This window comes from Capra hircus, chromosome 27 (assembly GCF_001704415.2).
Source record: "Capra hircus breed San Clemente chromosome 27, ASM170441v1, whole genome shotgun sequence".
Lineage (NCBI taxonomy): Eukaryota > Metazoa > Chordata > Mammalia > Artiodactyla > Bovidae > Capra > Capra hircus.
Window position 1 is genome coordinate 41,944,659 of NC_030834.1, and position 27,330 is coordinate 41,971,988.

Sequence of the window (27,330 nt, forward strand, 5' to 3'; positions counted from 1 at the left end):
CATTCACCATATGTGGACTTTTAAAGTCAAAGATACAAGTTCGCAGTTATAAAATAGAATCATTACTGTAAAAGGTCAGTGATATTGTGATTATGAATATAAATTACAAATGGCGATAGATTCTTTGAAGGAGGGTCTTGTATGTATATGGCTTGCCTGTTTAAGCAGGACATCCCACCCAGCCCCATCAAGGTAAAAGTGGAGCTATTTGGTACATTAAACCATGATTTTGGCATTTCTTGTCTCTGCAGACTCACTGGATCCAGTGTTCCTGACCTCATCGTGAGTATGAGCAACCAGATGTGGCTGCACCTACAGTCTGATGACAGCATAGCCTCGCCTGGATTTAAAGCTGTTTACCAAGGTAAGATCCGAACACACTAAAACCCCCTTTCTCACAGAGGGCCAGGGTCATTCTCTACGTTTCAGATATAAATGAGACTGATAAGTGAGAACAATGTTTAAAAACAGGTACTTATTTGCAACTTCCTTAGTTATACTTGTATTTAGAGCTCTTTTTTGCAAGCAGGAAATGTTGACTTCTTGAGAGCTTGGCTGGCCATTATGGTGGCAAATGGAGAGTGACATTAAGAATCATGTGCAAGCGATGGAATTGTCCGTACTTGTAGATCTTGGCGTTTTCTCTCCTCTTGGGAGGAAGCTGCCATGATTAGAACTAAGGGGAACATTTAGAATACAGTATGGATTTCAACGGCATCGGTTCGATGAAGCTTATTATATGCGTCCTCATGCACAAATGTGTGGGTTTTTTAATAGAACACAGGGAAATCTTTACAGAGTTGGGGAGAATCTACTAACAACCTTGCTTTGAGAGTTATGTGTGTGCTTTCTCTGAAGAAGAGAAGGTTCCTTTGGAAGTCGGCTTCATCCCTGAGGAAGTTGGCTTCATCCCTGAGTTGGGGGATGCTGAGAGTTGCTGTAGTGAAGCGGCTACTGTGCAGGTGACCCAGGGCCCTGAGCTCTGGGTGCTACCTGTGTAAACTCTCTGTTCCACCTACAGTCTCTCATTTGGATGTCCTAGGGAACACGTCTGTATTTCTGTGCCTGCGTCAGATCCTAGTTGGGGCACATGGGACCTGTTTTACGGAGCGTGGACTGACTCTCCATCTGCGGTGCGCCAGCTGCAGTAGTGATGTCATGCAGGTTCTAGAGCATGTGGGCTTCAGTAGTTTGCGGCTCGAGGCTTAGGTACTCCGCACCATGTGGGATCTTCGTTTTCTGAGCAGGCCCCTGCGTTGCAAACTGGATTCTTAACCCCTGGGCCACCAGGGAAGTCCCAGAAACATAAATTTTGTCCGGTGCATATTGATAGCTGTCTTTCAAAACTGTTTTTTGAATTTTGAAAAATTTCAAGATGTAAACAGAAGTAGAAAGAATAATGTAATGCACCTGAGGTAACCTGCGTTTTCATGCTTTTGCAAGACCCTCAGATATTCACCTATTGATTCAAGTATTGGCTGGAGGTGAGGACACAGCTACCAAACTCAAGTACCCATCTATATTGTCAGCCTCACCTCAGCCCTGCTTTTTCTCAAGTGTCCTACAACATCTTCTGGGAAATCAGTGATATTTCCTTCTGTTAGACATTCACAAACAGTTCAAGATTCACAGGAATATCGTTATCCAATGACAATATCTTTAAAAACTAAATTATCTCTTCCTTATTCCCACTGAAAACAGAAGAAAGAAAACGAAAATCCTTTCTCACTACCACCCTTCAAAAAACAAAATCAGCAAGCTGCCTTCCGATTTCAGGTTCTCAGAGGTTTAGTCCATGTAACTCCCTTCTCATGCACTTTGGTTCTAAAGGTGACGACGCGGCAGCCAGCCAGCCCTCAGCATGTGTCTCGGGGCATCCCGGGACCCATGGGTCGTCTCTTGATTGCTAGAAATGGTAAAGAACTGAGAGAGAGACAAGTTAGAAGGGGATCCGAGACCAGAAGAGGAAGAGCGGAAATGATCCTCATGATATTCCAACCTCAAGGCATAGCTGTCAGGAAGCACATCTGTTTGGACTGGCAAAAAGATACGCACAGGAAGACAGGCCATTCTACCACAGAGCCTGCCTTTCATGTTCTCTGTGTCAGAAATTACATCGCTTTAACTCAAGAAATAAGCATGTAAGAAGGCTCATGGACATATTAAATTCTTCCTTTGCGTTTATGCAAAATCAAAGCAGTGATGGAGGTACTGCTTGCATCTTCAGCTTAGATCCTTCGTGTATTTAACTAAAAGAAATAATGAAATGTGTCCCCAGAAATGATACGGTGACCTTACTAATATTAATAATGTGTTATAAATTATTATATAAAAGAACTCATTTATAAAACTTTATATGTGTGTGTGTATATATATATGTATATATATATAAGCTGCTATTTACATACACTGTGAGTGAGTGAGTGAAAGTCACTCAGTCGTGTCCAACTCTACGCAACCCCATGGGACTGTAGCCTACCAAGTTTCTCTGTCAATGGGATTTTCCAGGCAAGAATACTGGAGTGGGTTCCATTCCCTTCTCCAGGGGATTATTAAGACCCAGAGATCAAACCTGGATCTCCTGCATTGCACGCAGATTCTTTGCTGTGTAACCAGCAGGGAAGCCCTTGCACATGCTGACATGCTTTCACAAACCATGACTGATTTGAAGTCGTTTTTCACTAAGTTTGAAAAGAGCCTGTTCTCATCTTGAATTCAAGTTATGGTCATGAGAAGCCTTTTCAGGATCGTTTTACACTCTCTTGAAAATACCTTGGCACTGATAGTTGATCAAAATTACCAGGAAATTGCATCTTAAACTTAACAATTTTTACTGACACAGAAAAGATCTACAATTTGAAGGAAACTGCTCATTATAAACCATAATCTAAGACAATGTAAGTATTCAGAATAAAACATTGTCCCACATAACTATTTAAATTTTCAAAATTTTAGATATTTTCCATAAGTTTCAAAATTCTAAGGAAGTAACAAATTTTAAAGAACTGTAATAAAGTAGAAATAGTGGTTATTTTATATGGATCATTTTACTGTTAGGGGACCCATATAAAGAAAGAATTTGTAAGTTATTTTGAGAAAAAGCTAGAAAATTGGCATGGGGGAGATTCAGTTGTGGATATTGAAGACTTTTGCATCTATTAGCAGTTTTGTTTCCATATTGCTAATTATCTGCATGTACATTTTCTTTGATACAGTTTTTTAAACATCTTACTGGCTCCACTGATTACAGAGTTCATTGAAATCTTTGATATGACAAATGTGTGCGTACATATGTAAAAATGAGAAATGCCAATCTGGAGAGCTGGGAGTTTGTTTTATTGCTTTTTATTTTGTGAATTTGAGCAAAGAAACAGTGTGCTCTTGTCTTCCGAATGCTGACTGTTGGGTATTCAGCAGCTGAAAAAAAGCACCTAGTAGTTACTGCTCACCAAGCCAGTAGGGCAAGTAATTCAAAGCATTTCCCAAAGTCAAAACCATAAAGCCGGCCGGTGAGGGTGTCTTGAGCCCATCAGTGAAGGCAGCATAGCAGGGCTATACCCTTGCCATATGAGATGAAGGAGAGTGACCACACTGAAAAGTCCTGTGGTGACTGGAAGCCCCTACAGGAGTGTCCTTATCCGCACACAGTAAAGATTCCGCCTTGCTGGAAGCATGGCTGTGAGGGAGACGTCCTGACTCTTTTTAATGAGAAATGCTCCCAAAAGGTATTTGCAGCCTGTGCGAAGGTGAGGGCTAGAATGAACAGATGATTGCTGAAGACTTCCTGACATTTGGGGTTTTAGAGCTGACCTTTAATTGAACTTCTATGTGACTGCGTTATTTAAGAAAGTGTGCAGAGGTGGAATCCTTTCCACTGACCTGTGCTTGCTCCTGCCTCTGGTAGAATCTAAACACAACTGTCAAATACCAGACGCTCCCCAACAGCAAGTGGCTGTGAATTACTCCCAACAGTTGTAAGACATGTGCCATAAAGACTAGGATAAAGACTTGAGAGAGGAGTGTCAGTCCCAAATTGAGGATCCTTGAACATTAACGAATATAAGTGTTCTCAGTTATAACTGAATATTCCTCCAGGCATCATGATTCAGTTTGATGACCACACAGCATAAGTTAGAATCACATTCAGTCCTAATTAGTACTCTGCTAGCAGCCCTGATAGCCGGTGAATAGCTACAGCCTCAGTTGTGGTGAAAAAGTAGATGGCAGTCAGTCCCCGTGAGAGAGCCAGTCCAAGGCCACTTATTGTTTTTTGACAGAGCAATATTCCATAGTTTATAAGATAATTCAAACAGAGAGATAAGGTAAGATTTGGGGATTTTAAAAGTTGAGAGAATATCATATATCAAAAGAAAAACATCATACAGACTTAGAGAAGATTATACCAAGTGAAGTAAGCCAGATAGAGAAAGACAAATATCATATGATATCACCTATACATGGAATCTAAATAAAGAAGATACAAATGAACTTATTTACAAAAAAAAAAAAAGATTCATAGACACAGAAAACACACTTGTGGTTACCAAAGGGGAAAGGGGATAGAACAGATAAATTAGGAGTTTGGGATTAGCATGTATATATACTAGTATATATTGACATAAAATAGATAACCAACAAGCATCTGCTATGTATATATTTATATATAGGCACATATATATAAACTATATATATATGCATAGTCAGTTTATGCTCACTATGTGTACACCTAAAGTAACATGAGATTATGTCAACTATGCTTCAATTAAAAATAAAGTAGAATCAACAACTTAATTAATTTAAAGAAAAAAAAGATGTCCTTGAAACTATCATTTCCAGAGTGCTATACTAAGCTAGAAATTGGCAATAAAATAAAAACATTTTGTACAGGTGATCATCAAATATATGGTGGTGATTTAGTCACTAAGTTGTGTCTGACTCTTGTGACCCCATGGATTGTAGCCTGCCAGGCTCCTCTGTCCATGGGATTTCCCAGGCAAGAATATTGGAGTGTGTTGCCATTTCCTTCTCCAATCAAATACATAAATAATCACATTATTTGACTGACAATGTAGTTGTCTATCATATGATCAGAAAATATATACCAGTAATCCTTACATGTGTTTCACTTTCTAGGTTTTAACAGTACATGTAAGTAACATTTGTTGTATTAGTTCAGATGTAGGCTGTGAAGCCAGACTACCCAGGACCCTCAGTCACTCAGCTGTGTAACTTAGGGTGAGCTATTTAACCTCCTGTGTGTCAGATTCCTCTTTAAAAATAAAAAGGGGGAGAAAATAATAATGATACTAGTTTCACTGGGCTTCCCAGGTAGCTCAGTGGTAAAGAGTCCGCCCGCCAAGCAGGAGACTAGTTCTGGATCCCTGGGTCAGAAAGACTCCCTGGAGAAGGAAATGGCAACCCACTGCAATATTCTTGCCTGGAGAATCCCATGGATAGAGGCACTGGATGGTCCACAATCCATGGAGTTGAAGTTGAACCAGACTGAGTGACTGAACACATGTGCACAACACGTGCACACACACATACACATACATACATCTGTGTATATAAATGTGTGTATATGGAGAAAGAGAATATGCTGGTAATTAAGAGAAGTATTGGCAAAATATTTTGCAAAGTTTAAAAAGCAATAACTCTTTAGGGAGGTATTCAGGTGTCTGAGAAGGCAGTCTAAGAGAGGTGAAGTTTGTTGTTTAAAACCTTTTTGCATATGAAAATATTTAATTCAAAGTAATCAATTAAAAAACCAAAAAGGAAAAAGATTGTATAAATAATTATAATACAGCTGTGCAAGCAATATTACCCATCCATTATACTATAAAACTTATTATGTGTATATAATATATGACTAATTTTCAAGAAAATTTTTCAAGAAAATTAGAGATACCAAAGGAAAATTTCATGCAAAGTTGGGCACAATTACAGACAGAAATGGTATGGACCTAACAGAAGCAGAAGATATTAAGAAGAGGTGGCAAGAATACACAGAAGAACTGTACAAGATCTTCATAACCCTGATAACCACGACAGTGTGATCATCCACCTAGAGCCAGACATCCTGGAATGTGAAGTCAACTGGGCCTAAGAGAGCATCACTATGTACAAAGCTAGTGGAGGTGATGAAATTCCAGTTGAGCTATTCCAAATCCTAAAAGATGATGCTGTGAAAGTGCTCCACTCAATATGCCAGCAAATTTGGAAAACTCAGCAGTGGCCACCAGACTGGAAAAGGGCAGTTTTTATTCTAATCCCAAGGAAAGGCAATGCCAAAGAATGCTCAAACTACCACACAATTGCATTCATCTCACATGCTAGTAAAGTAATGCTCAAAATTCTCCAAGCCACGTTTCAACAGTACATGAACCATGAACTTCCAGATGTTCAAACTGGTTTTAGAAAAGGCAGAGGAACCAGAGATCAAATTGCCAACATCCATTGGATCATCGAAAAGCCTTAAGAGTTCCAGAAAAAACATCTACTTCTGCTTTATTGGCTATGCCAAAGCCTTTTCCACAACAAACTGTGGAAAATTCTTCAAGAGATGAAAATACCAGACCACCTGACCTGCCTCCTGAGAAATATGTATGCAGGTCAGGAAGCAACAGTTAGAACTGGACATGGAAACAGACTGGTTCCAAATAGGAAAAGGAGTATCTCAAGGCTGTATATTATTATCCTGCTTATTTAACTTATATGCAGGGTACATCATGTGAAATGCCAGGCTGGATGAAGCACAAGCTGGGATCAAGATTGCCGGGAGAAATATCAATAACTTCAGATATGCAGATGACACCACCCTTATGGCAGAAAGTGAAGAGGAACTAAAAAGCCTCTTGATGAAAGTGAGAGAGGAGAGTGAAAAAGTTGGCTTAAAACTCAATATTCAGAAAACTAAGATCATGTCATCTGGTCCCATCACTTCATGGCAAATAGATGGGGAAATAATGAAAACAGAGAGAGACTTTATTCTGGGGGGCTCCAAAATCACTGCTGATGGTGACTGAAGCCATGAAATTAAAAGACGCTTGTTCCTTGGAAGAAAAGCTATGACCAACCTAGATAGCATATTAAAAAACAGAAACTTTTCTTTGCCAACAAAAGTCCATCTAGTCAAAGCTATGGTTTTTCAACTAATGTATAGATGTGATAGCTGGACTATAAAGAAAGCTGAGCACCAAAGAATGCATGCTTTCAAACTGTGGTGTTGGAGGAGACTCTTGAGAGTCCCTTGGACTTCAGGGAGATCCTACCAGTCTATCCTAAAGGAAATCAATCCTGAATATTCATTGGAAAGACTGATGCTGAAGCTGAAACTCCATCACTTTGGCCACTTGATGCGAAGAACTGTCTCATTGCAAAAGACCCTGATGCTGGGGAAGATTGAAGGCAGGAGGAGAAGGGGCCAACAAAGGATGCGATGGTTGGATGGCATCACTGACTCGATGGACATGAGTTTGAGCAAGCTTCAGGAGTTGATATTGGACTTGGGAGATGGGCGTGCTGCAGTCCACGGGGTCCAAAGAGTCGGACTTGACTGAGCGGCTGAACTGAACAGAATATATAATCATTATATATTATATAATTTTGTATAATGTATACAAATATAATTCATAAATATATAAATCACACATAATTCATATATGTATAAATCATATATGTAATTCACAGTGAAAGTCACTCATTTGTGTCCAAGTTTGAGACCCTGTGGACTATACAGTCCATGGAATTCTCTAGGCCAGAATTCTAGAGTGAGTCAATGTTCCCTTCTCCAGGGAATTCACATATATGTATAGTTAATATATATGGGCTACCCTGGTGGCTGAGATGGTAAAGAATCTGCCTGCATTGTAGGTGACCTGGATTTGATCCCTGAGTTGGGTAGATCCCCTGGAGAAGGAAATGGCTACCCACTCCAATACTCTTTCCTGGAGAATCCCATGCACAGGGGAACCTGGAGAGCTATAGTCCATGGGGTTGCAAAGAATCAGACATGACTGAGCGACTAATGCTAATCCTAATACATACATACACACACACAGAGACACACACATATATATGTAATATATAGTGAGTAGCAGAACAATACATATGGAAAGTTAACTGGCTTAGTGCATAGTTTTTCTACTTTATATTTCAAAATTTCTATCATAAATTGCAAAGGTAAATGCTGAGTATAAATAATTTTGTAAATCAATGTTAAATTTCATTTAATAATATAGAAGAATTTTTGTTAAAATATAATAATGAAATAGAGTTTGAGATTATGTACATTTTTTTTGAGATTATGTACATTTAAAACTACATACTTTATATGCTATAGCAAATCGTTTTTATTCACTAGAAGAGAAAGAAAACAAAATCTCAGTTCAGGGGTGGGCTTCCCATGACCACAGTCTCTCCATCACTGAGGAAGGTGCACAGGCATCAAGCAAAGTATCTGCATATTTGTTCAAACAATCTTGAGTTCCCGGGGCTGGCAGCCGTGTGTTTTTATTGCTTCACTGTCTCCAGTGAAGCAGGTTAACTCTGTATCAATTTTTTGTCACAAAAATAATGTTCAGTTAGAGTTCATTACACATGTTGATGAACTGATTTCCACAAATCATGTTTTATATAATTTGCCATAACTATTTAAATTTTAGCAGGGGGTAAATGAAAGGAAATGTCCCCTGTGATGTGCTGCTGTGTGGTAAAGCAAGACCTATTTTAGGCTTGTTTCGGCTATTTTAGAATGGTTTCCGTGAAAATAGAGCTCACTGTTGCTGTTTCAGAGACAGAGCTGTGTCCCAGGCCCTGTGGACATGCTGCTGTGGGGTGAAGGTGAGTGCAGGTGTCTCGGTCTGTACCCCACAATCCCAAGGGTCTGTGATGAGTTTAACAGAAAGGAATATGACCTAGTTCAGAGAACTGTTCTCTGCACCATTCCTGGTGAGCAGAATTGCTGCTACAGAACCAAGGGTGTACGCGCTTCGAACACTTGTGCTGACACTTGTGATGGCTGACCCCAGAGTGCCCACACGTTCCAGCAGACATTGTTCTGGGTGTGTCTGTAGGGGTGTTTCTGGATGAGGTCAACATTTGAATTGGTAGACTGAGTAAAGCAGGCCACCCTCCCCAGCGTGGATGGGCCTCATCAAATCAGTTAAAGGTCTGAATCAAAGGGCAGGCTGAAGGAAGAAAAGCTGCTCCCGCTGTCCATCTGTCTTTGAGCTGGGACACTGGCATCTCGTGCCTTTGGACCTTGATTAGGACTGGGACTTATATCATTGGCCCTCTTGGGTCTGGACACTTCATTTGCTATAAATGTGTGAGCTGATTCCTTATAATAAATTCATTTTGATAGTAAATGGATAGATAGATATAGATTTGGAGGTGGATATGGACATAGCAATGGAGATAAAGATAGAAATAGCCTGTTGGTTCTGTTTCTCTGAAGAACCCTCATCAACGCACTGTTACTCTGCTTGAATGACTGGGCTCACTCTGACTGCTAAGACAGACCCTTTGTAACCCCTTGTGTGAGCAATCACACATTTCAAAGGGGCTGTAGAGGTGCAGTGTGTGACCACTGCAGAGAGGAGAGCCCGCTGGTCCACACATAAAGTTAGCCCATGACCCTGGCCTTGTAGCCTGAAGCTGATACTCAGACAAGGTCAGGCAGGATTGTGCCTGTCAGGCTAGGAGTGATGCCTAAACCCTAAAAGCAAGGTTGTTGTTGTTCAGTCAGCAAGTTGTGTCTGACTCTCTGCAACCCCTGGACTGCAATACTCCAGGCTTCTCTATCCTCCACTATCTCCATGACTGCTCAGACTCATGTCCATTGAGTCAGTGATGCCATCCAATCATGTCATCTTCTGTTGCCTCCTTCTTCTCCTGCCTCAATCTTCCCTAGCATCAGGGTCTTTTCTAATGAGTTGGCTCTTAGCATCAGGTGGCCAAAGTATTAGAGCTTAGGCTTCAGCAGCAGTCCTTCCAGTGAATATTCAGGCTTGGTTTCCTTTAGGACTGACTGGTATGATCTCCTTGCAGTCCAAGGGACTCTCAAGAGGCTTTTCCAGCACCACAGTTCGAAAGCATCAATTCTTCAGTGCTCAGCCTTCTCTATAGTCCAACTAAAAACAGATTTGTGTATAAATTTTGTGCAAAATCCAAGCTGAACCCATCAAGGGTTTATGATGTGTGTTGCCCTTGTCCACAACAGATACGGTCTTGTACCTAATGTGGATTTTAAAATGTTCTCAAGGACCTGATTTAAATCCATGACAAATGACCCTTTGTGCTAGATTCTGACTGAGCCAGACTAGTTTGGGAGTGTGTACTGGGGAACTCTTTGAGATACCTTCAAGGAGGAGATGGAGGCAGGGGAGGAGCCGCTGAACCAGTCGCAGGTCCATGTGGAACGCTGGCTGATCCTAGGGACGCCCTCCGGAGCTTTCCCAAACTGAAGGGGGCGGGCAGGACTGGTACCATTAACCATGGATGCGGTGCCCCCGGGGAGCAGACCCAACCCTGTTTGATGTGATTCCTGGGCAGGGATGCAGCTGTGAGCTCCAGCAGCCTTGGCAGCTGTGGTGCCCAAGGTTCACTGCCCCAGAAACCCTCACAACTCCTCCCCTGGGAACAACCTCTCTAGGATTCGAATGGGCCTAATTTCCTGGAAGAGTGCACAATACATCCTCAAGGCCACCTTGCTCTCCTGCCCTTTCTAGCTTCCCTTACTTTTCGCTTTCCCCTCTGCTGGTCTGGTGGCTGTCATGTCAGGGGGACCTGGACCTCGTTCCCTGAAGGTTCTCAGCTCCGAGCTCCAGGCCTCTCTCTATTGCCCATTTTTGTCATCCCTGAGCAGAGTGCAGGGATTCCCTGTGGCGCCTCTAACAGGCGCAGCCACAGGGGTCCCCCGCGGTTCTCCGAGCAGAGCACCGCAGCCTCTTTCCCTTGCGGCTGGGGGGAGTTACCCGCGTAACAGGTGTACGTTGGATGCTCTGTGCACTCATTTCTGCTCCACAGTGAACCGCCTTCATCCTGGCAGTCATTTTGCTGTCTGTCCTGTGGGTTGGAGCTCTGCAGTGCGTGGATCTTTTGATCTCACGTGGACCCCGAGCCTCCAGACCAGGTGGAAGGCATGTAGCTGCTCCTTAAATAAGTGCAGGAATTGGGCGATGTCCAAAGTGCTAGCCAGTGCATGGACTGTTTAGATCGTTTTAGTATCATGTTGGAAACTTGCCCCTTGTTAATAGTTTTAGGTATGTGCTAGCTTTTTTTTTTTTTTTAAGAATTTAATTTAGGCTTTAAAGGTTGTATGGGATTCTAGCCCAGTGGCAGAGAAGGCAACAGCTAACAAAGGATCTTTCTGGTTGCTGGTTCTGATCCAAGCTCAATCTGTCCACGTGTCCATGCCTCACTCTCCCGAGCTTGACCACAGTTGCTGGTGCTGCTCTGATCCAAATTCAGTCTGTCCACGTGCCCACGCCTCACTCTCCTGTGCTTGAGTCACTTTCTGGTCACTTGCCCCCGTGGCACCCACTTCCTAACCCGCTGGGGCCCTTGACTATGACCTGCCAGCTTCCTTTCCCTGGATCATCTGTGAATTCCAAGAGCCCTGCGTCCACATTTTGGCAAACTCCCCAATGCCAAAGGGGCCATCTCCCCACGTGTCTGTGGTTAGGCGTTCCGTTGGTGTCTTCTGCTTCTCACCCTGCCTGTGGATTCAGGCCCACCGTGCTCTTGGTGTGGCGAGTGCAGGATGGCGGGATGTGTAAACGTCTGCAGGTCTGCGATGCTGGTGCTGCGCGGCAAGGGCCTTCCTGGGAGAGGGAGCAGCTTTGTGGCTCCTGGAACCCCAGGACCAGTGCCAGGAGAGGGACAGGGCTCATCCTGCCTGCTGGACCCTGTGATCAGCCTCAGCCGTGAGGTCAGTCCCTCAGCGGCCGCCCCTCTGCTCTGTGCCGCGGCCACGCCTATCCCTCACACGTCGCCCCCTTCTCCTTTCAGTGCTGGTGCGATTCCCTCCACGCGCGGTCCCTGACCTGTGTCTCCACCGGGGAACCTCAGGGCCCATCTCTAGTGAGAGGAGGCTTCTCTCAGCAGGAGTGCTTCCTGTGTTTCCAGCAGCTCTCATCTCCCTTTTACCCAAGATGACATTTTTATTTGTTAGTCCTTGAGAAGAGAGACCCATTCGATTCAGCTGTCTCCAGACTACCCCAGAGTGCACTGTGTCCTCATAGGGAGCTAATAACTGTGGTTGACAAAACAGCATCATTTCGGGTTTGGAAAACTCACCCTCCACACCGGCAATTGCTTAGCTTCAGCCAGGTTCTGAGCCCAGTTCTCAGTGTTGAACCATGGCTCTTCCAGCAACTTGAATTTTAGAATTGAGAGAAAGTAATTTTAGGTAATGAAGCAAATGAAGAAAAAGGAACAAAGTGGATACTTTATATAAATATAAGAAAATAACAAAGTAGAGTGTGAAATACACTGTATTTCTAACTCAGAAAATTATTTGATACATTCATGCTTGTTTTATTAACTTGATCATATAACTGCAAATGAGTTGAAAATAGGCATTACCTATTTTTTAGTTTTTTTTTTTCTTTTTAAATATTTTACTCTATTGAATATACTTGCAGTACCTGGTAGGCTGCAGTCCATGGGGTCGCTAAGAGTCGGGCACGACTAAATGACTTCACTTTCACTTTTCACTTTCATGCATTGCAGAAGGAAATGGCAACCCACTCCAGTGTTCTTGCCTGGAGAATCCCAGGGACGGGGGAGCCTGGTGGGCTGCCGTCTATGGGGTCGCATGGAGTCGGACATGGCTGAAGCGACTCAGCAGCAGCAGTGTTTAAATTCTTGGTTATCATATTCTTGGACGTCCCTATGGCTCAGTGGTAAAGAATCCATCTGCAGTGCAGGAGGCCTGGGTTCGATCTCTGGGTCAAAAAGATCCTTGGAGAAGGGAATGGCAACCCACTCCAGTATTCTTGCCTGGAGAATTCCATGGACAGAGGAGCCTAGTGGGCTGCAGTCCATGAGTCGCCCAGAGTCAGACACAACTAAGAGACTAAGCACACACTTACACACACACTTACACATACACATATTCTTGCTGGGCTACTTTTCATTTGTTAGTTCTCATTTTTTATTATTATATATTACAGAAGAGTTCATGCATAAGTGGGTATTTGGGAAACAGTTTTGAACATTTACTATGACTCTTTGTGACCCCATGGACTATACTGTCCATGGAATTCTCCAGGCCTGAGTACTGGAGTGGGTAGCCTTCCCTTCCCCAGAGGATCTTTCCAACCCAGAATCAAACCCAGGTCTCCCACATTTCAGGTGGATTCTTTACCAGCTGAGCCACAAGGAAAGCTCAAGAATACTGGAGTGGGTAGCCTATCCCTGTTCCAGCAGATCTTCCTGATCCAAGAATCAAACTGGGGTCTCCTGCATTGCAGGCGGATTCTTTACCAACTGAGCTATGAGGGAAGCCCATTTACTATGTTAATATATGTAAACATTGACTGTGTTAATATATTGCATACATAAACTGTATGTAAAGTTTCTATATACACAATAACTGAAAATGTTGAGACTAATTTAAACTATTCTTTGCTGGGAATAAGTAGTGATTCATTGACTTTTTCTAGTAGGTATTTTTTCTCCAAGAATATGAGTTAAAGAGCGACTGGGTTTATGTTGAGCATATAAATGGACTTCTCAATCATAGGCTCGTTAGATAGTTGATGTTTAGCAGTTTGACAAGGGTCAACAGTCATTTTGCATAGGGCTATTGAGAGTTGCAGTGTTTTATTAGCCAGTTTTGAACTATCAGTATTTTTCTGTGTATGAGGAAAACAGGTTCTAAGAGAAATTCTTATGGTTCATAGAAACAACTCCATGGATACGTGCTGCTTCTAAAAATACTAGTTGCCTCCCTTATGCTGTTAATTCTAGATGTTTAACTACCAAAAGCAAAAACTCACTGTAAGACATGATTTGATAGACAGCAAGAGCCATATAAAGATATTAGGACAGAGTGCGTGTAAAGAAGGAAAACTGTGATCCTATCACAGCTTTCCCTTTGCAAATCTCCCCTGGAGAAGATGTATCTGTTATCTGATAGATGAGCAGTGGAGTAATGTGTGTGAAAACCAATGTAGCAAGATTAGAAAAATGGCATCTCAGCCAAAAGAGCTCTCATTTCAGCATAATTAGAAACCTCTTCATCAGATGGCTCTCTTTAAGATTACCAAGATTACTAGTAGAGGTGCATATAAAAATTAAATCTATATAGTAGCTCTTGGGTATGAATTTTCTCAGAGCTGTTGTTGATTAAATTAAAAATTGTATAGGCCTATGTTATAATAGAGAAGTTATGTTTAGAAAGAAAAACAGACTGATAACCTGGTTAGATACTAAAATTTAAACCATTTAATAGCCCAACATATTAATAATTGAGTGTTTGAGGCTCAAATCACCTGATTCTATGTGTTTGCTGTTTTATTCTGGTAGATTCCAAACGCACCCAACCCGACTTAAGTTGTTTTACCTACAGACTGATGATATTAACATGGCTCAGCCGGTAAAGAATTCGCCTGCAATGCAGGAGACACAGGAGACTCGGGTTCAATCCCTGGGTCAGGGAGATTCCCTCAAGAAGGAAATGGCAACCCACTCCAGTATTCTCGCCTAAAAAATCCTATGGACAGAGGAGCCCACCAGGCTACAATCCACGGGGTCACATAGAGCTGGACACGGCTGAGTGACTGGCACACACACACACACAGGAGTATTAACATGGGCTATTATTAACAAAAAATAAAAACAAACACATAACAACAAACTCCCTACTAGAATGGTGTCACAATCAAGATAATTCCTCGTTCTGTGTTGGAGACAGGATTGCCACTGAAGTCAGACGGACCTGAATTGAGGTCTTGGCACTTGCCGCCTGATGGCTGTGTGGCTTTGGGTGAGTTGCTCTACCTCTCTGAGCCTAGATTCCCCCATCCATCAGTGAGGAATAATTCCCCCAGCCTGGCTGGGGTGGTTGCGATCATCTGAGAGGATGCATATAAGATACCTGGCAAGTGGTAGTGGCTATGGTGGTTTCTAACAATTTTTTTTTTTTTAATTTTAAAATCTTTAATCTTACATGCGTTCCCAAACATGAACCCCCCTCCTACCTCCCTCCCCACAACATCCCTCTGGGTCATTCCCGTGCACCAGCTCCAAGCATGCTGTATCCTGCATCAGACATAGACTGGCGATTCAATTCTTACATGATAGTATACATGTTAGAATGTCATTCTCCCAAATCATCCCACCCTCTCCCTCCCTCTGAGTCCAAAAGTCCATTATACACATCTGTGTCTCTTTCCCTGTCTTGCATACAGGGTCATCATTGCCATCTTCCTAAATTCCATATATATGTGTTAGTATACTGTATTGGTGTTTTTCTTTCTGGCTTACTTCACTCTGTATAATCGGCTCCAGTTTCGTCCATCTCATCAGAACTGATTCAAATGAATTCTTTTTTAGGGCTGAATAATACTCCGTTGTGTATATGTACCACAGCTTTCTTATCCATTCATCTGCTGATGGACATCTAGGTTGTTTCCATGTCCTAGCTATTATAAACAGTGCTGCGATGAACATTGGGGTACATGTGTCTCTTTCAATTCTGGTTTCCTCGGTGTGTATGCCCAGAAGTGGGATTGCTGGGTCATAAGGTAGTTCTATTTGCAATTTTTTAAGGAATCTCCACACTGTTCTCCATAGTGGCTGTACTAGTTTGCATTCCCACCAACAGTGTAGGAGGGTTCCCTTTTCTCCACACCCTCTCCAGCATTTATTGCTTGCAGATTTTTGGATCACAGCCATTCTGACTGGTGTGAAGTGGTACCTCATTGTGGTTTTGATTTGCATTTCTCTAATAATGAGTGATGTTGAGCATCTTTTCATGTGTTTGTTAGCCATCCGTATGTCTTCTTTGGAGAAATGTCTATTTAGTTCTTTGGCCCATTTTTTGATTGGGTCGTTTATTTTTCTGGAACTGAGCTGCAGAAGTTGTTTGTATATTTTTGAGATTAGTTGTTTGTCAGTAGCTTCATTTGCTATTATTTTCTCCCATTCAGAAGGCTGTCTTTTCACCTTGCTTATATTTTCCTTCGTTGTGCAGAAGCTTTTAATTTTAATTAGATCCCATTTGTTTATTTTTGCTTTTATTTCCAGAATTCTGGGAGGTGGATCATAGAGGATCCTGCTGTGATTTATGTCTGAGAGTGTTTTGCCTATGTTCTCCTCTAGGAGTTTTATAGTTTCTGGTCTTACATTTAGATCTTTAATCCATTTTGAGTTTATTTTTGTGTGGGGTGTTAGAAAGTGATCTAGTTTCATTCTTTTACAAGTGGTTGACCAGTTTTCCCAGCACCACTTGTTAAAGAGATTGTCTTTACTCCATCGTATATTCTTGCCTCGTTTGTCAAAGATAAGGTGTCCATATGTGTGTGGATTTATCTCTGGGCTTTCTATTTTGTTCCATTGATCTATATGTCTGTCTTTGTGCCAGTACCATACTGTCTTGATGACTGTGGCTTTGTAGTAGAGCCTGAAGTCAGGCAAGTTGATTCCTCCAGTTCCATTCTTCTTTCTCAAGATTGCTTTGGCTATTCGAGGTTTTTTGTATTTCCATACAAATCTTGAAATTATTTGTTCTAGTTCTATGAAAAATGTTGCTGGTAGCTGGATAGGGATTGCATTGAATTTGTAAATTGCTTTGGGTAGTATACTCATTTTCACTATATTGATTCTTCCGATCCATGAACATGGTATATTTCACCATCTATTAGTGTCCTCTTTGATTTCTTTCATCAGTGTTTTATAGTTTTCTATATATAGGTCTTTAGTTTCTTTAGGTAGATATATTCCTAAGTATTTTATTCTTTTCGTTGCAATGGTGAATGGAATTGTTTCCTTAATTTCTTTTTCTACTTTCTCATTATTCGTGTATAGGAATGCAAGGGATTTCTGTGTGTTGATTTTATATCCTGCAACTTTACTATATTCATTGATTAGCTCTAGTAATTTTCTGGTGGAGTCTTTAGGGTTTTCCACGTAGAGGATCATGTCATCTGCAAACAGTGAGAGTTTTACTTCTTCTTTTCCAATTTGGATTCCTTTTATTTCTTTTTCTGCTCTAATTGCTGTGGCCAAAACTTCCAGAACTATGTTGAATAGTAGTGGTGAAAGTGGACACCCTTGTCTTGTTTCTGACTTTAGAGGAAATGCTTTCAACTTTTCACCATTGAGGATAATGTTTGCTGTGGGTTTGTCATAGATAGCTTTTATTATGTTGAGGTATGTTCCTTCTATTCCTGCTTTCTGGAGAGTTTTTATCATAAATTGATGTTGAATTTTGTCAAAGGCTTTCTCTGCATCTACTGAGATAATCATATGGTTTTTATTTTTCAATTTGTTAATGTGGTGAATTACATTGATTGATTTGCGGATATTGAAGAATCCTTGCATCCCTGGGATAAAGCCCACTTGGTCGTGGTGTATGATCTTTTTAATGTGTTGTTGGATTCTGATTGCTAGAATTTTGTTGAGGATTTTTGCATCTATGTTCATCAGTGATATTGGCCTGTAGTTTTCTTTTTTTGTGACATCTTTGTCAGGTTTTGGTATTAGGGTGATGGTGGCCTCATAGAATGAGTTTGGAAGTTTACCTTCCTCTGCAATTTTCTGGAAGAGTTTGAGGAGGATAGGTGTTAGCTCTTCTCGAAATTTTTGGTAGAATTCAGCTGTGAAGCCGTCTGGACCTGGGCTTTTGTTTGCTGAAAGATTTCTGATTACAGTTTCAATTTCCGTGCTTGTGATGGGTCTGTTAAGATTTTCTATTTCTTCCTGGTTCACTTTTGGAAAATTGTACTTTTCTAAGAATTTGTCCATTTCTTCCACGTTGTCCATTTTATTGGCATACAATTGCTGATAGTAGTCTCTTATGATCCTTTGTATTTCTGTGTTGTCTGTTGTGATCTCTCCGTTTTCATTTCTAATTTTATTGATTTGATTTTTCTCTCTTTGCCTCTTGATGAGTCTGGCTAATGGTTTGTCAATTTTATTTATCCTTTCAAAGAACCAGCTTTTGGCTTTGTTGATTTTTGCTATGGTCTCTTTTGGTTCTTTTGCATTTATTTCTGCCCTAATTTTTAAGATTTCTTTCCTTCTACTAACTCTGGGGTTCTCCAACTCTTCCTTTTCTAGTTGCTTTAGTTGTAGAGTTAGGTTATTTATTTGACTTTTTTCTTGTTTCTTGAGGTATGCCTGTATTGCTATGAACTTTCCTCTTAGCACTGCTTTTATAGTGTCCCACAGGTTTTGGGTTGTTGTGTTTTCATTTTCATTCGTTTCTATGCATATTTTGATTTCTTTTTTGATTTCTTCTGTGATTTGTTGGTTATTCAGAAGTGTGTTGTTCAACCTCCATATGTTGGAATTTTTAATAGTTTTTCTCCTGTAATTGAGATCTAATCTTAATGCATTATGGTCAGAAAAGATGCTTGGAATGATTTCGATTTTTTTGAATTTATCAAGTTTAGATTTATGGCCCAGGATGTGATCTATCCTGGAGAAGGTTCCATGAGCACTTGAAAAAAAAGGTGAAATTCATTGTTTTGGGGTGAAATGTCCTATAGATATCAATTAGGTCTAACTGATCTAATGTATCATTTAAAGTTTGCTTTTCTTTGTTAATTTTCTGTTTAATTGATCTGTCCATAGGTGTGAGTGGGGTATTAAAGTCTCCCACTATTATTATGTTATTGTTGATTTCCCCTTTCATACTTGTTAGCATTTGTCTTACATATTGCGGTGCTCCTATATTGGGTGCATATATATTTATAATTGTTATATCTTCTTCTTGGATTGTTCCTTTGATCATTATGTAGTGGCCTTCTTTGTCTCTTTTCACAGCCTTTGTTTTAAAGTCTATTTTATCAGATATGAGTATTGCCACTCCTGCTTTCTTTTGGTCTCTGTTTGCATGGTATATCTTTTTCCAGCCCTTCACTTTCAGTCTGTATGTGTCCCTTGTTTTGAGGTGGGTCTCTTGTAAGCAGCATATAGAGGGGTCTTGTTTTTGTATCCATTCGGCCAGTCTTTGTCTTTTGGTTGGGGCATTCAACCCATTTATGTTTAAGGTGATTATCGATAAGTATGATCCCGTTACCATTTACTTTATTGTTTTAGGTTCGGGTTTATACACCCTTTTCGTGTTTCCTGTCTAGAGGAAATCCTTTAGAATTTGTTGGAGAGCTGGTTTGGTGGTGCTGAATTCTCTCAGCTTTTGCTTGTCTGTAAAGCTTTTGATTTCTCCTTCATATTTGAATGAGATCCTTGCTGGATACAGTATTCTGGGCTGTAGGTTATTGTCTTTCATCACTTTAAGTATGTCTTGCCATTCCCTCCTGGCCTGGAGAGTTTCTATTGAAAAATCAGCTGTTATCCTTATGGGAATCCCCTTGTGTGTTATTTGTTGTTTTTCCCTTGCTGCTTTCAATATTTGTTCTTTGTGCTTGATCTTTGTTAATTTGATTAATATGTGTCTTGGGGTGTTTCGCCTTGGGTTTATCCTATTTGGAACTCTCTGTGTTTCTTGGACTTGGGTGATTATTTCCTTCCCCATTTTAGGGAAGTTTTCAACTATTATCTCCTCAAGGATTTTCTCATGATCTTTCTTTCTGTCTTCTTCTTCTGGGACTCCTATAATTCGAATGTTGGAGCGTTTCATATTGTCCTGGAGGTCTCTGAGATTGTCCTCGTTTCTTTTAATTCGTTTTTCTTGTTTCCTCTCTGATTCATTTATTTCTACCATTCTATCTTCTATTTCACTAATCCTATCTTCTGCCTCCGTTATTCTACTTTTTGTTGCCTCCAGAGTGTTTCTGATCTCATTTATTGCATTATTCATTATATTTTGACTCTTTTTTATTTCTTCTAGGTCCTTGTTAAACCTTTCTTGCATCTTCTCAATCCTTGTCTCTAGGCTATTTATCTGTGTTTCCATTTTGATTTCAAGATTTTGGATCATTTTCACTATCAATATTTGGAATTCCTTCTCCGGTAGATTCCCTACTTCTTCCTCTTTTGTTTGGTTTGGTGGGCAACTCTCCTGTTCCTTTACCTGCTGAGTATTCCTCTGTCTCTTCATCTTGGTTATATTGCTGCGTTTGGGGTGGCCTTTTTATATTCTGGTAATTTGTGGAGTTCTCTTTATTATGGAGCTTCCTCACTTTGGGTGGGGTTCTGTCAGTGGCTTGTCAAGGTTTCCTGGTTAGGGAGGCTTGTGTTGGAGTTTTGGTGGGTGGAGCTGGGTTTCTTCTCTCTGGAGTGCAGTGGAGTGACCCGTAATGGGTTATGAGACATCAAAGGTTTTGGGATAATTTTGAGCTGCCTGTATATTGAAGCTCAGGGGAGTGTTCCTGTGTTGCTGGAGAATTTGCGTGGTATGTCTTGTTTTGGAACTTGTTGGCCCTTGGGTGGAGCTTGGTTTCGGTGTAGGTATGAAGGCATTTGATGAGCTCCTATTGCTTAATGTTCCCTGAATTCAAGAGTTCTCTAATGTTTTCAGGCTTTGGATTTAAGCTTCCTGCTTCTGGTTTTCAGTTTTATTTTTACAGTAGTCTCTAGACTTCTCCATCTATACAGCACCGATGATAAAACATCTAGGTTAAAGATGAAAAGTTTCTCCACATTGAGGGACACTCAGAGAGGTTCACTGAGTTACAAGAAGAGAAGATGGAGGGGGTAGTTAGAGGTAACTGGAATGAGATGCGGTGAGATCAAGAGAGGAGAGAGCAAGCTAGTCAGTAGTCACTTCCTTATGTGCGCTCTATAGTCTGGACCACTCAGAGGTATTTACAGAGTTATACGGGGAAGAGGAGAGGGAGGAAGTAGACAGAGGTGACCAGGAGGATAAGAGAGAGGAATGAGTAGGAGAGAGACAAATCCTGCCAGTAACCAGTTCCTTAGGTGTTCTCTACCATCTGGAACACACAGAGATTCACAGAGTTGGATAGAGAAGAGATGGGGGAGAAAAGAGACAGAGGCCACCTGGTGGAGAAAAAGGAGAGTCCAGAGGAGGAGAGAGTGGTCAAGCCAGTAATCTCGCTCTCAGGTAAACTTGGGTAGTGAAGTTTGGGTTTTTAAATGTACAAAATTGACAACAAAAACCTAAGAGCAAAAGATTAAAAATCTAGAGTAGAGGTTGGATTTTCAAAGATACAATATTAAAGAAAAGCAGAAGGAAAAAGGAAGAAAGAAAAAAAATTATTAAAAAACAAACAAACAAAAGAAAAAAAAAACACACCAACAACCATCCAAAGAGTATATATGGTGTTTGCCTTAAAAAAAATAATAATAATAGTAATAATAGGTTATAGAAATAAAAATTAGAGGAGAAATAGAAGACTTAACAATTAAAAAAAAGCTGGAAAAAAAAGAAAAAAAAAGCAAAAAGCAAAAAAAAAAAAAAAAAAAAGGAATGATTTTAAAAATATTAAAAATATATCTAGCCCTTCTCTGATGTTATGGGCCGTGTGGGCTCACTTCCAAGGTGGTTCCCTCTGTTTAACTTCTTCTGTTTGCTGGCTTTTTAGGCTCACTAGTTCAGCCACGCTGTGGGGAGGGGGGATGCTGCAAACAAACAGCACTGTCGTGTGCACACCGCATTTCAGCCCCACTTGACTTGTCCTTTCTCACGGCGCACAAACCGCTCCGGCTCTACGATGCTCAGCCGGGAACCGTCTGGGGCCGGCCCTAGGCTGCGTGCACTTCCCCGGTCCAAGCCGCTCAGGTTCGGCGCTCAGGCAGCCCTCAGAGGCACAGATTCGGCTGGGACTGCGCTTTGTGCCCTTCCCAGGTCCGAGTAGCTCAGGAGTTTGGCGAGCACGCTCGCTGCGGCTTGTCACCTTTTCCGCCGCTGCCGCTCAGCTCTCTGGGTGGACCGCTGGCGCACCCCGTGAGGCAGACTGTGACTGTCCAGCACCCCCAGAAGTCTTAGCAAAGGAGCCTGCTTGCAGTTAGGTACGTAAAGTCTCTCCGGGGCTGCAATTGCCCCTTTCCAGTCCTTACGGCTCTGGCTGCCTGTCCCCGGCGGGGAATGGTCTGCAGCCTGCTTTTTCCGTTCCGTCCTTTGTTCTGTGCTCGGTCCTGGCGGTGTCTTATGTTCGAGCTTTTCGCGTGGTAGCTATCCCACAGTCTCGTTTGCTAGCCCAAGTTAGATCGTTCTGGTTGTGCGTGGGGCGTTCCTGCCCGATTCTTACAAAGCTCTGCAGCCCGCGCCTCCCTGCCCTGCCCCCACTTCCCCAGTGGCGGATGCAGGCGTCTGTGCTGCTTTTCCGCTGGGGGAGTTACTGTTGGGCTTGTAATCTGTTGGTTTTAATTATTTATCTACTTTTCCTTCCTGTTATGTTGCCCTCTGTGTTTCCAAGGCTCGCTACAGACTCAGCAGGGAGAGTGTTTGCTGGTGTTTGGAAACCTCTCTTCTTAAAATTCCCTTCCCGGGACAGGCTTCCCTTCCCGGGACGGAGCTCCCTCCCCACCTCCTTTGTCTCCTTTCTCGTCTTTTGTATTTTTCCCTACCTGTTTTTGAAGACAATGGTCTGCTTTTCTGGTTGCCTGATGTCCTCTGCCAGCCTACAGAAGTTGTTTTGTGGAGTTTGCTCGGCGTTGAAATGTTCTTTTGAGGAATTTGTGAGGGAGAAAGTGATCTTCCCGTCCTATTCCTCCGCCATCTTTCCCTCTCTCTAACAATTTTTTTGAATAGATAATTCATGTGTAAATTGAAATAAGTCTCAGCTTGATGAGTGAATTTCAGAATTGACCCTTCTTCCTTAGGAAAAATTGACTGTGTGACTTGCACTCGCAGTGATCTCTAGATATGCCCTCTTTCCCATCTGGACTGGCATGGGCTCAGACTGCCCGGGGCCCCTAATCTTCTTCCTCACTTGCTGTATGTCTTGGGGCAAATTAGTTAACCTCTCTCAGTCTGAAGTGTCTTTATCCCAAGATGGGAAGTGATAGTACTTATCTCTTTAGACCCTTAATCATCATCACTTGAAATACCATATAAAATGGCAAATACATAGTGTGTTTGTTTGTTTTGTTTTTTTTTAAGTAATTCCTCATTCTTCTGTTGGAAGGATTTGTGTTCTTAAGGCAAGGCCCTGGCTTCAAGAGCCATGTTCAATCAGAAGCACAGTTTATTCCAAAATTCTCCTTTTTCCTGAGTTCCACTTCATGAGTGAATTATAAATACTGTCTCCTTTCTATAAAGTGAAATCAGCTGCTTATTAAATTTGTTGGCTTTTAGTCACTAAGTCATGCCTGAGTCTTTGCGACCACATGGCCTGTACCCCACCAGGCTCCTCTGTCCATGGTGGGGATTCTCCAGGCAAGAATATCTGGGATGAGTTGATATGCCCTCCCTCAGGGGATCTTCCCAACCCAGGGATCGAACCCAGGTCTCCCACTTTGCAGGTGGATTCTTTAATGACTAAGCCACCTGGGAAGCCCAGTTGAATACTTAATACATCGCACTGGAGAGGTGGAAGAGCAGGGGGTACAGCACATGAAAGGTTCTTGTGGAAATTTGACGTTTAAGGTCTGGGTTTAGGGCCCTTGGCTGCAGCTGCATCCCAGTATCCCTACTTAACATTGATCCTCATGGACTGTTTTACTATCAAAGCAAATGAGTTGGGGCATCCTGGAAATTGTCCGGGTATTAGGCCTTGCTGAGACCATCAGGGCAGACCTGCCTGGGAGACAGCTCCCAACTGTGTCTCCATGTTAGGAGAAGGACATGGTGTGAGTGATATTTATCAGGGAGAAAAGAGGGTGAGGGGTGACTGAAACCAGCAGGGGAGCTGCAGGTGATGAGGTGAGCTCTCTAGGTAGAAAGCAGCTCTGTATATTTTTCTAGCCACTTGCTGTCTCCCTGCTTCTCCGATGTCCAGAGGGTTTGGCAGAGGGTTTGATGTTCCAGGTTTGATTCCTGGAACACTTGGGTTTTAGAGTCAGATACGACAGGATCCACTTTAGATCCTTTGTTCTTCAATTGCCCCACAAGCTGTTTTACTTATTGTTATTTTTTTCATATTCCTGCTTCCTTTAGAATTTCAATGACCTTAAAAAGTCTGTTTTGGAGTCCTTGGTGGAATTACTAAGTTGTGTTGATTTGAAAACACAAGTTGCATGACTGGTTTAGAAGTTAGCAGTGGATCTTATCTCTGTATGTCCTGTATTGTTTCATCCTCACACACTTGTTCACCTTTCCAAGTCAACAGGGTCCTTTCATCACAGAAGATTCTTTATGATTCAACTCACATGCATTTTCTTTTAGACACATTTCTTAACCTGGCAGCAAATATAGCTCTATGTTTTTCAGCTTTTCTGTTGGAAATTTGGAGTGAGCAGAAAGGAGGTTAGTGCCAAGTGAGACTGTTGAAGAGAAAAACTAGCTGAGAGGCCAGGCCAACCTGTACTTGGGGCAGAAAGGTCTGAAAACATTGCAGGACCACAGATGGGGTCAGGCTAGTTCAGTGGACAGAGCTGTAGCCAAGAGACCTGAATCTTGCTTAAATCTGCTTATGTTTCCCTGGCCTTTAAGAGCCTCATCTCTGATGAGAGATAGAACAGGACATCAGCAGGCTTTTCTTCCAGCTTGGAAAAAGATATAAATCAGCAATTAATTCTACCAGTATTTGGTTTCTATGGGAAACTGACTGCAGGATCCATTAGCAAGACAAATGAGATGTGATTGTTACCTCTGTTAATGACGACCCTCCATTGGGAATTTTCAATACAAAGATGAAAGTAAGGAGGGAAAGGAGCTGGGTTTTCAATATAGTAGAGAAAAAATTGGACTTCTCAGGTGGCTCAGCAGTAAAGAATTCTCTGCCTGCCAATGCAGGAGACTCAGGTTCAATCCCTGGGTCAGGAAGATCCCCTGGAGAAGGAAATGGCAACCCACTCCAGGATTCTTGCCTGGGAAATCTCACGGACAGAGGAGCCTGATGGGCTACAGCCCATGGGGTCATAAGGAGGCAGACACAACTTAGTGACTAAATAATAACAAAGAGAACAATTCAGTAATGCCTATAGTAAAACTGAACCAAAATATATAGCACGGGAGCTTGTGATGAGGCATCTCAGAGGCCCCTCGATGCTGTGCAGTCCCTACATTTTATCACGGAGTAGGAGAACTGGTTTGTAACCATCCACTCAGGTGAGAAGGCATCATTTTGAAGGATCAGGATTAGGTCACAATGGAGGCTGAAGGTGAAGCCTGGTGGGTAGTGGAAGGCTGAGCCATGTGGTCTCACTGAGATGCAGCACATGTGGAGGAAAATGAAAATAGTCTGTATGTAAATCAGATGCTTTTCTTTTTTCTTTTTTATTTTTTAATATAAATTTATTCATTTTAATTGGAGGTTAATTACTTTACAATATTGTATTGGTTTTGCCATACATCAACATGAATCTGCCACAGGTATATACGTGTTCCCCATCTTGAACCCCCCTCCCTCAGATGCTTTTCTAAATGTCATATCCTCACAGCAAAGGAGGGTTAGGCTCCTGACCACTACGCAGAGCTGATTCCCCGTGTTTCTGGCCGCCAGACTCCTCCTCTCACTGAGAAGGGCTCCTAGCAGCCATCGCGGTCCTGCACCGGGACAACGGGGTTTCTTAAAGTTCTCAATATTGAAGATAATTTGAAACGTGACAACTTAAAATATGATTTGCTCTGTAGTTACACAAATCCTTTTGTTTATTCTTTGCTATAGATAGAAATATGATAAAAAAAAAAAAAGAAAAATTGCACCTCCCCAGCCCTTTATATGCTTAGGTATTGAACTTATTGCAACTTTCCTCTAAAAATATTCAGATTTACACCATTTCAATGCAAATAATTTTAAAATCAATTTATTTGCCTGATTTCATGAAGCAGTCCCAAAGTCTGATCGCATTATGATTTCTTCCAGCACTGCCTAGGCTGTGTAGACCCTGAGTGTTGGGAGGGGGAGAGGCGAGGAGAAAGCCCCCGCGGCTGTTACTTGTCCCATTTTGGTTGAAGGAAATTCTTCCGGTCTCCTCCTAACCTGCCTTTGATTTCTGTTTACACACACTTGTCCAAGTTTGCTGTGATTTGCTCTCACCCCAGTTCCTGTATTTTCCCTTTGAGAAAGGCAGTTTTCTAATGTTCAAAGAGGATCCTCTTTTGGCATAAAAGGCATGCCTGAATGATCTTTCCAAAACACATGGACATTTGAGAAAGTCATCCATAAAGCTGCATTTTGTAAAAATGTGACTCGGGATGTTGGTAATTACCACCTGAAGCATCTACCTGTAATCGCCATCGCCGCCCTCTTTGCTGAGGGTGTGCAGCTGGGCCCTGCAGGGGAGAGGTGCTGCAGGCACTGAGGTCCTGACCACCCTCTGGTCCTCTGCCCCTCCTGACTCACCATCACTCCATAGGTGGTCCTACTTAGAACCGTGGACTTAGAGCATCGCTGTGAACCATCACTCTCCTTCATGCCTTCACTGTGAGATCTGCACAGCCCCTAAGCCATCCTCTTTATCTTTTCCTCTTTGGTTTATCACTTTTTTTTTTTTTTGCTAGGACTCAGCTATTCATCTTCAGTGCTAAAATTAGCATTTTTATTTCATGGAAATATTTAATTCTACTGAAATTGTGTCATAAGGAAAAAAGCATGCTGCTATTCTTCACTATTTTGTGTTTGATAGACACAGAGTGCCTTTTGTACATCATTTTCTCTCTTCTGAGGAGATTCTTTCATCTTTTTATCACTGCCTGTGGTTCTTTGATCATTTCTATTGCTCTTTTGATGTTTTCTAAATCCTTTGAGTAATGAGGGACTCAAAATACAACAGATGATGTAATCCAGCATTTTACCTTTAAGAATATTCTACCTTCCTGAGAATGAGTTCACATTTCATCAGTTTTTTTTTTTTATTCTTTACATCTTTAACTCTTTTACTAACAAGTCATTAATGTGCAGACAGCAGGCTAATTATTTCCTTTTTTCCTCCGCCTCGATTAGTGCTGTAATTTTTCCATGTGTTCTTAAAGTTAGAAGAAAGATCATAACTAGCTAGAATTCAAAATTAATAATTTGAGTACAACTGACACAGTTTTAAATGTTCACAAGTTCTATCTTGTAGATGGTAGAATTCCAGAGTTGAGATTATTTCATCACAGGGACTTTTTTACATTATAAGTAA

At 41.7% G+C, this 27,330-nt stretch overlaps 1 protein-coding gene across 1 annotated transcript in view; it reads left to right on the forward strand.

Moving 5' to 3' along the window:
- CSMD1 (CUB and Sushi multiple domains 1) overlaps window positions 1–27,330 on the forward strand; it is a 2,085,346-nt gene that overhangs the window by 1,595,044 nt on the left and 462,972 nt on the right. The window contains 1 exon segment of the mRNA XM_018042044.1: window positions 252–364. Within this exon segment, the coding sequence (XP_017897533.1) occupies window positions 252–364 (113 nt within the window).